Source organism: Ananas comosus, unplaced genomic scaffold (assembly GCF_001540865.1).
Source record: "Ananas comosus cultivar F153 unplaced genomic scaffold, ASM154086v1, whole genome shotgun sequence".
NCBI classification, from domain to species: Eukaryota; Viridiplantae; Streptophyta; class Magnoliopsida; order Poales; family Bromeliaceae; genus Ananas; species Ananas comosus.
The window spans coordinates 10022-24569 of NW_017890749.1; the positions used below are offsets into that span (position 1 = coordinate 10022).

General features: G+C 33.0%; 1 protein-coding gene across 1 annotated transcript; it reads left to right on the plus strand.

The window, feature by feature from the left end:
* Positions 1-2972: 2972 nt before the first annotated feature.
* On the plus strand, positions 2973-11175 carry LOC109704187 (acetyl-CoA acetyltransferase, cytosolic 1-like). The gene is made up of 14 exons (XM_020224944.1): positions 2973-3095; positions 3567-3625; positions 4960-5058; positions 5319-5492; positions 5580-5685; positions 6026-6164; positions 6366-6443; positions 6530-6653; positions 7038-7132; positions 7335-7445; positions 7548-7589; positions 7958-8044; positions 9861-9964; positions 10825-11175. Exons 2-13 carry the CDS (start codon positions 3586-3588, stop codon positions 9948-9950), a joined length of 1185 nt encoding a protein of 394 aa, XP_020080533.1. The 5' UTR covers positions 2973-3095; positions 3567-3585; the 3' UTR covers positions 9951-9964; positions 10825-11175.
* Positions 11176-14548: the final 3373 nt, after the last annotated feature.

Genomic DNA, 14548 nt, shown 5'->3' on the forward strand with positions numbered 1-14548 from the left:
ATATAAAAGTTAAACTTTGTAAGAATATATTTGCAATTCACTATATTTACAGGAACCTGTATAAAATTAACCCTACAATTATATATATACTTTTCAACTACATACAAATCAAAATAATTATTTATAGCTGCAATACTTGCTACTACATCTAAATTTTATTTCAACTGTACTATATTTTCAATTGCATTCGACAAAACAAATTCGTAATGTAATGCACTTATGCACACATTTTCTAGTTATATTATATGGTTAATTTCGTACTCCTTTCTTTAAAGATATCGAATAGTAAATAAATTCTTAGAAAATTTCAGTGATCAGATTTGTCCCTTCAAAATTTCCGGCATGCTTATATTTGCCCTTCTGCTTTATTATCGTTGGTCCGCTATTTGTTTTCCAACAGTTAGTCAGTGCAATAACAATATTATTATTATTATTATTATAAATTTGTTACTTCAAAATGTTTCAATGATTAGGAGTTTGCAAATATGCCCTCCCAAAATATCTCAATGGGTATTTTCTTTTTGGCTAAATTATATAAAACTCGCTTCTAAATACTCATTTTTTTACTTTCCCTCTTTCACTTTCAAAAATCTATATTTTACACCCTTAATATTTTAAGTTGTTGCATTTAGCCCCTCCTTCGTCAGGATTCTTTACTATTCCGTCAATTTCTTATAATTTATACAAAAAATGCTCTTCAAAATGACAGAAGTATATTAAAATTTATTTTTTTATAGAAGGAATAAGGGCAATTTGGTCATTTTGCCCTCTCCATTAACGCCGTACTCTCCTGAAAACATTTTCAAAATTTTAAAGGAACAAAATATAAGTTTTTAAAAGTTAGGAAGGAAAAGTAAAAAAACATGTATTTACAAAAGATTTTCTGTATTTTAACATTTCCTTTTCTATTAAAATTGATAGGGTTAATTGCATACTGCTCCCTATAAACATATCAAATAGCAAATATATCCCAACAAAGTTTAACTTTTCATATTTATTTCTTTAAAAGTCCTAATATTTTGAAATATAATCCTACTGGTAGGATCCGTTAAAAAAAATTAGTTAATCATATGTAAAATATTTGACCCTGATTAATAAATAAGATAAATTGACCTTTTTTACTCCTTTTATATTATATTATTTGTTATGGTAGAAAGAAAGAAAGTGACTGTTGAAAATTTTTTAGAGAACATTTCTGCATAATTCTAATAGTTGGAGTTTTGAAGTGACATATTTGTTATGAAAAAAAATCATTTCACTTATATTTTGTTAAAAGTAAACAGTGTTCTAGTGGTAATAAACCAGATGGACAAATATGAATATAACTGAATTTTTGTAAAAATAAACATAAAAAGTTGAACTTTATAAAGATATATTTATTATTGGCTAAATTACATAAAACCTCTCTGTCAAAACCCGATTTTCCACTTTCTCCTCTCTGTCATTTAAAAACCTACACTTTGCCCCCTTGTAAAATGAAAAATGTTCACTTCGCCCCCTACCGTTAGTAATCCATTAGGGTTTCGTTTATTAAATATTATTATATATTTTTTTATACCAAAAATACCCTCAACTTTCTCTTCTGTGAATATGGTGAGGGGCAAAATGGTGAGGGCAAAATAGTCATTTTATCATCACAGTACACACCATACCCCTTATGAATATTTTTTTATTTTATAAGGGGGCAAAGTGTAGGTTTGTAAATGATAGGGAGAAAAATGAAAAATTAGGTTTTAATAGGAGAGTTTTCTGTAATTTAGTCTTAATTATTCGATATGTTATTATTCGATATGTTTACAGTAAGATTTATGAAATAAACTCAAATGAATAGGTTGTATGTTTGGTCCTCAAACTATGTGATATTTAGATTCTCAAATTTTAATTCAGTTAGATCCGTTTAGAGAAAAGATTCGGATCAATTATTGTGCGAGAGTTAAAAAAATATAAAAAATAAAAAAATGCTCCCCATCCACGTGCCTTAAGGCCCTTAACGGATCTATTTCCCTACCTACCCGCAAAGCACATAAAAGGACAAAATAAATATAAACTATTATTTTTTACATAAAATTTTATTATATTAATTATAATTTCATGATGATCCCATCAATTGTTTCAATTTCATTCATAGAGGCTTTTTTTTTATCCTTTGCATTTCAGCCCCTGATAAATCTAATTACTTTTTTGCTCGTGGATCTAATTGCGTAAATATTTTTTCCCTAATAAAATAGCAACAATAATAAATAAGAATTAGGGTTAATTTTAATATTATTGTATCTACTTATTTAATAGAGAACTAAAGGAAATGTTAATGTATTAATTTATTATTAAATCTAGTGCCATTGTTTATTCATTAAATATAATCAATTTTAGTAAATTTAATGTCCTCCTAATAAAAGAAATATATATTTATATATTCAGTCATTTAATAAAATTAAGTTCAGTGCATACTTTCTATAAATAGTAAAATTTACTGTATTAATAAGACTTTTGAGATGCATATACATACTACAACTCTGTAGATAATTTTTTTTTTGGACGTGACAATTTTACTACTGTTATAGGCACTGCATAATATTATCTTATATATATTATTAATCTGTTGATAAATTTATATAACATATAAAAACTTGTGCATAAGCTAATAAAAAACTTCTACGTTATTAATGCCAATACATCAATAATAAAAAAAAGGTAATATTACGGGAGCCAAAATTATTTTCAATTTTGAAATATGCTTCTTAATTTTTACAGAATTATTATTGGATTTACAAAATTCCCCCCTCTATCAAATTCTATTCAAATAAAATTTTTTAAAAAAAAATCAAAAGTTTATAGTATTTCCATAAACAAATAATGCTGAGGAGGCGTTTCAAATTTCTCCATAGTTGGAGGGGCCTCGATACATTTGTAACTTAATATACCAAATTTATAATTTGTATAAGGGCTAAACTGCAAAATTTGAACCCCTCCCCGATAGATGATAGAGTCAATGTGCTTATTTTGCTATATAGTCCTCCACAATTTGCGTCTTCTCCGTTCGCACTCCCTCCGCCTCTCTCCCCACTCCATCTCCAATCCGAGATCCGAATCCAAAGGTGATCTCTCTCCCTCTCTCTCTCTCTCTCTCTCTCTCTCTCCAATTTGGGGATCATGACGATGTGAAACCCTCAATTTGGGGGGTCGTTTAAAGGGTTTGATCAAAAGGAAACCCTACGAGTTTTGGTTCGGGGGATTTTTTTTTTGTTTTTGAATTTTTTATTACGAATAATGTCACATTTTGTTGATCTCATGTTGATCCCGATTTATATGTACAATTTATTATCAAAAAGCATTTTTTTTTTTTTTGCCCACGCATTGTGATCTTTATTGTAATGCTGCATCTTTCGCCACATTTAGATCTCCTAATTGAGTGGAAATATCTTTCAGTAATTAAGAATTTTTTTTTAAAAAAAATCTGTTATTGTAATAGTGTAGTTTTTAGTTGGTATTTGGAATTTATTGCTTAAATCTTCTTATTTTAGGTTTGAGTTTTATACTTATGAGATGCATTATTCTGTGTTGTTTAGGTTATAGTTGAATTTAGTGATGGGTTCGACTGCGGCCGAGGACCAGATTAAGCCTAGAGGTATACATTAATCACCTGAGATTTATATTTGACGGTAAAAAAATGTATGGAACTACATGAACTATGCCCATTTAAACTTTAAAACTTTTGATTTTGCTATCAAATTTTTCGATTCATTCGATTTGAGCCGTTTAATGACTCTTTAACTTCAAAATTTGAATGCATCGTATTTTTACGGACCCGATTAGCATATTTCATATAATTTATGCAACTATAATTCCATTAAAGTTAGTAATGAGTCTCAAATTTGTACCGAAAGAACCAGCAAATGGCTTTATATCAGATAAATTGAAAGGTTAGGTAGTTGAATCCAAATGGGCTAAAGTTCAGGTAAGTTCTATATATTTTTACCTTATTTTTTTTTTATGACATCTTATGCAAAGTTATTTATCAGGAGTTAGGATCACGGATCATTTTATGTATTATCTGATTTACGGTGAAAATGTAGAAGGGGCCCTCTAGATTATAGGCCTTTTTTGAAATAGAATCCTCAACTATTTTCTTTTTCATTGGTACGCCCTCAAATTTTGATTCTTTTCATCTAAGTTATTTCATGCAAATAAATTGGATTGTTTGTTAAATTACCAAGTTATTTTGTGAAATTGTCTGTTCTGAACACTTTTTCGGCTATGAAACTGCACATTTTGTTACTCTTAACAGCTGATAGCACGTGCATTCATTAATTAAATGAATCTCCAAGTCGATATAGAAAAATAAGTCATATCAAGACAAGGAAAAGTTGAAAGGGTGTCAATTGGAAAAAGAATGTTGTACGGCTTATTTCAAAATGGCATTCAGTTGAGGAGGTCCCTGTACATTTTACCCTGATTTATATTTGATAGAAGATTTCTTGACAAGTTATTGCTATTTATGCATATAAGCCTTGGTACATCTGTAAATTTTTAAGAAATTTCTATGAGATAAAAAAGTTCGCTGTTTTGCCAGGCTTCTTGAACAGGCTTCTCTACTCAAGAAGTAGGAACAGATGTTTCGGAAACCAAATTTTTCTAGAGAGAATATCGTCTAGTAGCCATTTTACTTATCTCCAGGAGCAGGTTGTTCATTATATAAAAAAAAAAGAAAAAGAAAAAGAAAAAGATAAGGAGTGCTTATTCCCTTCCAATCCCCAAAAATAGACAAAAAGAATAAGAAGACCTTGGCATCCTCGCAAATCACTCGTCATGCCGAAATAATTTCCTATATCTTATTAGAGATTTATTTTCTTTTGTTTTTCTCCCCCAAATTCTAAATATGTTCACATATGGCTATTGAGTGCACCTGTTTTATCCTCAGGCCTGCAACAAATAATTGTGCTCTTTTATCCTTGTGAACAGATGTATGTGTTGTTGGGGTTGCACGTACTCCTATGGGCGGCTTCCTGGGTGCCTTATCACCCTTGGCTGCTACAAAACTCGGATCAATAGCTATTAAAGGTGAGATTGCGACTTCGTAAACTTGAGACTTTAGGTAGTGATGTTGATAGAGATAAAATTGATACTGACAGAGCAGGCTCATGAAACCTGGTCAAATCTATCATGTGGGCACTGATCAAATTCAATGAGCATGCTTTGTCAATTACAGCTGTGGTTTTGTCAATGAATTCATAACTTCCTTTTTATGAGATTTCTACGGTTTTAACATCATGGATCTGCTGCTTTAGTATAATGACATCAGTTGCTTCTGATATCTTCAGCCGCACTTCAAAGAGCCAATGTTGATCCAGCACTCGTACAAGAGGTTTATTTCGGCAACGTGTTGAGTGCCAATTTGGGGCAGGCTCCTGCTAGACAAGCTGCTTTAGGTGCTGGAATACCGAATACTGTGGTCTGCTCTGCGATCAACAAAGTTTGTGCATCTGGAATGAAAGGTGTGCGCGAAACTTGAAGCAATTCTTTATTAATAATGTTGAAAAAGCAATTTGTGGATATATTATCGTCGTATCCTCTTTTCGCAGCTACAATTCTTGCTGCACAAAGTATCCAATTGGGAATCAATGATGTTGTCGTGGCTGGTGGAATGGAGAGCATGTCAAATGCCCCTAAATATATTGCTGAAGCAAGGTTAGTTTTATGAAGTACCTCTGCTTTTCTTTAGATTTTTTTTGCTTTTCGCATACGTTGAGAATTATATTGTTAGTGCCTCTTGGGCTTAATGGATAAATCTATGATTTAAGATCCTATGTGATGCTTGAATCATTTAGATGGACATGTTTGTTGGTGGCATTAATACAAGTCATTTTTACGACAGCTTAGCAACACTTGATTATTTAATATTTGTCTTGCTTTTCTAATTTATTTCTTAGTCCTTTTGAATTTACGAAGTCAATATTTTCTTGAAAGAAGTAATTGGTTCTAGGTAATACTGTTACTGACTTTCAACTTGGTTAAAATTCGACTGCAGGAAAGGATCTCGATTTGGGCATGACACTCTCGTTGATGGGATGCTTAAGGATGGTCTTTGGGATGTATACAATGATTTTGCTATGGGAATGTGTGCTGAACTTTGTGCAGATAATCATTCTATTACAAGGGAAGAGCAGGTAATGGGAGATTAATCTCATATCCAACTAGAGAACAGTAACATATGATGTTTGAATTTTGACAAATTGTAGAAACTCTTTTGGTGATGTTCTAGTTTGATTTGTCATCGAAAATTTAATGCTTGTTCACCACAATATACACCTTTTTTTATTATATGTATCATACGCTCTTATTCTGTTATTCTGGTTTGCTTTTTTTAGGATTCTTATGCCATTCAAAGCAACGAGCGTGGAATAGCTGCTCGGGATAGTGGTGCTTTTGCTTGGGAAATAGCTCCTGTATGGCTTTCTTCTCTCATTTTAACCAGAGGCATGGATTTAATTTTCAAACATGGCCTTAGTTTCCTCCATGTAATGCTATGTAGGTTGAAGTTTCTGCTGGTAGAGGGAAACCATCAGTAATTGTTGATAAGGATGAAAGCCTAGAAAAGGTAAAATCCTTTCCATTTAATATCTCTGTAATATATCCTCTGTCCAGTAGACTTTGTGGTTTTGCTATTACGTATCTAGTATCGACAAGTTTGTTTCTTATTGTCACTTGTTCCTGTAGATTGTTTGTCAAAAATTATGCAGAAGCTTCTTTGAAAAGATGACAGCATATGAATTCTCATTAAAAATAATGAGTTTTTATCCTTTGATCATATTTTATTCTTATACAACAAGCAAAAGTGTTTGATTATATTTTCAATTTTCAAGGAAATGATAGCTTTTCTACAATCAATTCAATGTCACTGATAGTTGCCCTTTCTATAGAAGTTTTGTTTGGCAGATTATTCAAGTTCTTAGACATGTTTCTTTTAGATTGTAATTACGTAGCTTGGTATTCTATTGCAAACTATAGGGTCATACCTCATATCAGTGTTGATAATTGAGTTAGTAGAGATCTCGTAGTAATTTATATTATTAAGCATGCTAGGGACCTTCNGCAAGTGATTGCAAAGATAACAGGATACGCTGATGCTGCTCAGGTACGGACAATTAATGAAAATGAGTCCCTCATTTTACCCAATTTGAAGAACTTGTCGTTCTAGATGATAATATTAATGTAAAACAATTTGAAATCTTGTGTTATATCAATTGATTCTCTATCTCCAGAGTGACGGGTAGAGTCCGGGTTCGTTGTATCTATCTTTTTAAATCTTTTTCTAGCTAAATTAAGTTATTGTGCAGGCGCCCGAGCTCTTTACAACAGCTCCAGCTCTTGCTGTACCAAAAGCTATTGCAAATGCTGGCTTAAGTGCTTCTCAAGTCGACTATTACGAAATAAATGAAGCTTTCTCTGTACGTTCCAAGGCTTCCTTCCGATTGTTTCACATCAACTGATCTCTATTATGAAGTATTTGTATGCAAGTATGTGTTCAAATTTCCAATTCCTTTCGGCAGGTTGTGGCCCTCGCAAACCAGAAGCTTCTTGGGATTCCTTCTGTGAGTTATTCTGGCTTCTCTTTGTTGGCCTAAGATGTCTTTAATCCATGTCTGTTTGGCTTGGCTTTTGCGACATTTTCTCTACTTTCGAAAGTAGAAGTTTCTAGAAACCAGGAGTTTTAGGGCCTCAAATGCAGAAGCTCCAATTCAAAGCTTTGACAAGAAGTTGTAGAGGAGATTTTAATGTAGAAATTTGTTAGTGCTTTTTCAAATAGCTCGACTCAAGAGCACTTCTGCATAAGCTCCAGAAATAGTCTCTGAACAAGGCTCTGGACAAACAGATTGAACCAGTTATGCTATATGATTTTCTATTCAAAAATTCTGGATCACTTTCTCGTTCATTGGGCTTACACTGTATCTTTTTACAGGAAAAGATTAATGTGCATGGTGGAGCTGTATCTTTAGGACACCCTCTTGGTTGCAGTGGAGCTCGCATTCTGGTCACCCTTCTAGGGGTCGGTATCATATCGATCGCTTATTAATCCCTTCTTTTCAGTTTTCTAATTTTATGTCTAGACTCCTGTAGAATCTAAATTTTCACAATAACCCTTGAAACTACAGTTTCTATAGAAAATACACTGATCGTAATTTTATTTAAGGGAAAACTTCAAAAACCCCTCCTGTGGTTTCACACTTTTTCATTTTAGGACCCTGTGGTTTAAAGTGTATCAAGTTAGTATCCTGTGGTTTCTCACTTTATCACTTTAGTACCTTGTAGTTTAAAGTGTATTAAGTTAGTACACTGTGGTTTTGCACTTCATCACTTTAGTACCCTGTGGTTTCTCACTTTATCACTTCAGTATTAAATCATAGGGTACTTATAAAATTAAAATCACAGGGTACTAAAGTGATGAAGTGCAAAACCACAGGGTACGAACTTGATACACTTTGAACCACAGGGTACTAAAGTGATAAAATGAGAAACCACAGGGTACTAAAGTGAAAAAAAGTGAAACGACAAGGGGGTTTTTGAAGTTTTCGCTTTATTTAATGGTAGAAAAAGTGCCACACCCCAAAGAGACCCACAGTGGATGGGATAGGAATCATGATTGGAAATATAAGGACCAGGGACTAATTGTAATAACTGGATTTAAGCATTTGGTATTAGAACCGTTTTTTCAGCCGATAGTATGAAATGGGCATCACATCACCTGGTGATCTTGGGCTAGAGAATTGGACTTAATGAGGACTTCAGGATCTAAACAGGGAGAGCTTGTGATGCCCCAATAGTCCCACATTAGATAGAAAAGGAATCATGATTGGAAATATAACTCTAATACTAATAACTAGGTTTAAGCATTTTGGGTCGGTAGTTTGGACTCAATGTGTTATTAATGCTAGTAGGTTGGACCGTTACAAAATGTCATCAAAAGGAGAGGATTTTTCATTAAGCTAACAGATATGTTAAAAAATGTAGTTTTTTAAGGTTATATAGGAAAATCCGAATTTTTCTAGAATACATGTGTAAATAGGTATTTACTTGATGTATCATAAAAAGAATGAAATTGCCTTATCCCTCAGTTGAAGTTGTTCGTTTCGTCATTGGAGATTGGCGAGTGTCATTATCCCTTTTTTATTTTTTCCTTTTCCGATCATTGTAATCTATGTTAATACTTCTCAGGGCTTGTTTGGTTCAAGGGTGGAATTGGAATGGATAATGGAATGGAAATGAATTGGAATGGTAATTGGAATGGCCCACTCCCCCAAGACGTTTGGTTTATTTGTGGATTGAAAATTGGAATGAGTTATTCACATTTCATTGTTTGGTTCGTATAAACTAAAAAATTATAGGATACCATAATACTAATTTCACTCTCAAATATAAATTTATATTATTTAAAATTTATGAAAAATATAATACTATTCTCTAATAAGTTTTCCAAGAAAAATATCAAATTTATTTTTAAAAATTTTTATTGATGTGGATTTGGGATAGGGTTTTGAGAGAGGATAGGTTTTTTTTTTTTTTTGATGAGAAAGGGGTGAAGAGAAGGAGGGTAAGATGGTCACATGGGCTTTGAGAACTTAGTGGGCTTCCAGAATGAAATCTCAATCCGGGCTAGAAGACCGGAATCAAGTTGAAGGCTAATGGGCCATTTCCATTCCAGTCCGGAATAGGAATCCCAAATCGATTCATGCGAACCAAACAAAATTAACCGGATTTGATCAAACCGATTTCCATTCCATACCCAAAATAGATGAACCAAACAAGCCCTCAATGTGCGGCAAAGTATTGCTTAATTACGCGAATATGCTTCTTGTTATTCACAGGTCCTCAAACAGAAGGCCGGCAAAATTGGAGTCGCCGGAGTTTGCAATGGTGGTGGCGGAGCATCCGCGCTTGTTGTAGAGCTCGTGTAAGCATTTTCTATTTGGTAAGATTCTAATTCTCTTTTGCTTCACAAGATCATTTCTGCATATTTTTAACATGCCGCAAGATCGTCAAAACGTTCTCAACCAAAAATAGCATCAGCTTGATTCCATTTTTAAAGATAATAGTACCCAGGTCTATCTCAATAGTATCCAAATTCTGGAAAACGTAGTCCAAATCGTATATTCTGTGATAGAGATGCAGTTTCCTAAGAAAATACCACGTAGAATACGACGAGTTAACCTGTAGTTTTTTTAAAAAATTCCTGTGATCCCAATTATTTTACGACTCCTTTCCAATTACTTTGGGTATATTGCACTCCTAGTCCCTGAACTGTTATCTCGTTTCATTTTAGTCCCCTAAACTTTTTATAATGTTTTCATTTGAGTCTTTATCTTAGTACATAAATCATTGTTTGCACCTAGTATATCTATGTCACACACTATGATACATCGGTTTCTTAGCCATCTAATTCTTATTTTTTCCAATTTAACCATTCAATTTTCGTATGGTGAAGAGATTGTAATCGAATAGATGGTAGCTTTGAAATACAAAATGAAACTCTTTTAAGAGTTTAGGGACCACTAACGTCGAACTTGGAACTCCGGGCCGAATTTCAGGGACTAATGGTGCAATTTAACCAACTTAATTTAGTTATTTGTTACAACACTTAAAATTATGATCAATTTGGGCGTAGTTTTAACTGCTGTCGCAGTTGAGCCTCCTCCTCCTGTGATTTTAACTACAGCAGTTGAAGTGAAACACATCAAAACAAACTCTTGACCTTTTTATCAGAAAACACGAAAGCACGAAGAAGCTACGCCTCGAAATTAAGATGACTGACCAATGTTTCCTTATCTGCAGGTCTGGTGTGGGAACAGGAATTCAGCGCCCGTCGGTATGACGAAGTTTCCGTTTCTCTCTCTCTCTCTCTCTCTCTCTCTCTCTCTCTCTCTTTATGGAGTAATAAAGCTAAGTTATGTAGTTCTTCGTAGCTAATCGTTTCTTTCTCTTTATGTGGTAATAAATCTAAGTTATGTAGTTCTTCGATAGTTAATCGTCGATCGCCGACTTTTTGAAATGTTAGTTGTTTATTTTGGAGAATCTAAGAAATCAAAGGAGTGCGCAACTTCAATGGGAGCTCCTCAACGAGTTTTTGTTGATACAGTTTGGTGAGCCATATGATTAAAAAGTATGTTTTAATCTTTAAGCTTTTCATCCGAATCTTAACCTCATTCAAGTTTTTTTTTTTTTTTAACTCTCATCTCACTGTGAAATTTGTTCAAATTTTTAGGCTGAGCAAAAGATTTAAGTGGTTTTGAGGAGGTAGAAAAAAGAAAAAAGAAAAAAGAAAATACGGAGGCCACCTCAATAATAATGCAATTTGAAAAATTACTTTTCTTGTGTTTAATTTGGAATTTGTTTTGGTTAATGGTTAGATTAGTTAACGAAATTCACGCTTTTAACTTGTTTAATTTAATAAAAGGGTATTCAAGTTACCCCCGTGTGGTTTAGCTTATTTTTATTTCGCCGCCTATGATTTTTAAAAAAATATTTTTTTTGCCATCCTATTTCATGATGCTGAGTAGGTCTTGTGTGCTATTAGGAGCACGGCGGCTTACGTACTCCTAAGCCGTTTTCGATAATGGAGCTTTCGATTCGACGTCGGTTTCGTTAGACTTGATCTAAGCGCATTTGAAGTATTTGGAAAATAAATTGTACGATTTCTTAATATCATATATCTAGCGATTGAAAGATTCAAAATCAACGGTTGAAAATAAAAATTTCATAAAATGTGGTGATATATCATTAAAATTTTCGATCAGAAATATTAATCTTGCTGTGAATAGTATAAAGAATTTTTTATCAAAATTTTATCTGATTTGCATATTTATACACCATTAAACTTGCAAACACTATACATCAATCATTAAAAATTATTGATTTTGAATTCTTTTGATCAGTTAGTAAATAATACTGAAAAATCGCAAAATTTTTTTTCTAGATAATTCAAATATGCCGGATCAAATCTAACGGAGCCGATCGTCCTTTCGAGAGTTCCATCATCGAAAACGGTTTAAGAGCACAGAGACTTCCGTGCTCCTAATAGCACACAAGACCTACTCCTATTTCATATAGAATTTTTTGATAAACTATAAATTATAGGCAGGTAAAGTAAAATTTTTTAAACTGCAGAATAGCAAAGTTAAAGGGGGCAATTTGAAGTTTATCCTTAATAAAACTATGACTTTGTTAGGAATTGGCTGTACAACTTATTAGCTTCTATCTAAGGATAGTTTTAAGTGTAGAATCTATGTCTAAATAGCCATAATTGAAGGGGTTTTCATACATTTTTGCAGAAAAGGAGATGCAAAATAATAGGAGGATTATCTCCACTTTCCCTTTGCTAAATACACGTGGCGCGTAACTCTGATACCAAGTTAAAAAAAAATTATGAATCATATAAAATAATCGATTATTTTTAAAAGTTTAAGCTATCAGATAATAATATTTTTAATATTTACATTTAGCACACAATATTATCAGCGATTTAAATTAACATTTGTTAGCGGCAGAAGCATGAATGTAAATAAATACGATTTTTAGATGAACAGTTGTGTTTGATTGGATGTTATTAAAAATACTGTGTAGTTGAAGATATATATAGTTGGAGATATAATAATTATAATTATATATAACTTGTTTGATTTGATGCAGTAGGAAATACTATAGTTATAAATAATTTATTTGGCTGTATGTAGTTGAGAAGTGTATTTGCAAATTTTTGTCAAAAGTGGTGAAATTATCTTAGTGTACAAAAAATATATTTATTTAAAAAATGATTGGGGAGGTAAGCTCAGATACTCCAACTGCTGCTGCAGTTAAAACTATAATCAATTTAGGTATAGTTTCAACAGCTATAATTAGGCCTACTTACGTAATTCGAACTGCAATTGGATTGAGTACCGACTGCAATTGGATTTAAAGGCATCAAACCAAACACCGGATTTGGATTTTCATATAATTGCAACTGTGGATTGTAAGTGCTAATTAACTATCCCAAAAATACATGTTGATAGAAAAGACGCATCCATTGCACTTAAGAACTCAACCACAACACTCATAGGCTTTGACTTGACTTAACCTATTTGGAGTTGACTTAATCTATCTGAACGATGGGCTTCGATTCGACTCAACCCATCTGGATCTGAATCAATCTATCTGAACATTGGGTCTATTGTTAGTTCTCTTGTCATCAGATCTTTTGTAGATGGCATCCTCACCCAACTTGTAGGGCTCAGCTAATTCAATTAGTTTTTTGGATTTATTGTTACGGGTCTGTAAATTTGATATATTTTAGCTAATAATAAATAACCAGCTCTGCAGTTACAATTACATGCAACCAAAATAGTCGCTTATAGGGTTTAAATGTGTATCTAATTTTTAAAGATGCCCATTATTTTTTAAATATGTATTATATATACATTTCAAAAATAAATAAATATTGATAGTACTACAAAAACCTAAAATCTTCTTCTTTGTGCTTGTGCCTGGCTCTCTCAACCCTCAAATTCATGACAACCACACCTTCTAAAATGATCAAAAACAAACCCTAATAAACCAATATCAATTTTCTTTCTCAAAACTAATTATTAACTTATTAAAATCCTTAAAAAGAGAAGTAGTTTTTGCTGTTAGGGTTAAAAGCTAAAACCTCTCCCACCCCTCAATTTCAAAGCAATCGAAAACACGACAAATTATTCTCTGCACCAGGTCCATATGTACATCTCGTGATCTGCATCCTCTTACTCACAAAAAAAAAAAAAAAAAAAAACAGTCATAATAGACCTAACAGGTAAATAAAGCCCAATAATAGACCTAACATCCAAGGTGAGCACAGTTAGATCGAAGGCCACGAGGACTGTGGTCGTTTTTTCCCTATCATGCACGTGCTGTTTTTGGAATAGTAGTTAGCATTTACGGATCACATGCCAATAGCACGGGGGCGTATAGTGTTGATAATTTTGTCAGCACTTAAATCCTTGAATGTACTAGACGAACGCGAGTGCGAGAATATTATCCAATCTTGAAGGAAGTGCAATAACTCGGTCTATTTCTTTGCTACTGTCTATTTCTCTGATTTTGTGTGTAAACCCCACTCTACAAGAATGAAACAAGTGGGGGGTCTCTAATTATGGCATATCCTTATGCCCTAATCCCTTATTCCCAGTTGTCATTGCATTAACCGCATCCTCATTTCAAATGAAACATACAAAAATACTCCACTCGAATCCAGTAGCAGGCATAACACACCATCAATTTGGAAGCATTGAACATATATGTACCAAAAAAAAGTACATAAAAATGTCAGCTTAGTTAGAAGAAACAAGGGAATTAAGGTAAAAATCAGAGAAACCGGGAAGTACCCAAAATGGAGATTTTATTCCTCCTTCTGCTCCTTTTTCTTTTTCTTTTCTTTTTTTTTTTTTTTTCCTTGGGTGAAGGAAGAAGTGTGCAGCAAAGTCTGATTCTGCGGCAGTTCCTTGAAGGCCAACTGAAAGTGGACAGAAGAAGTTTCTTTTGAAGG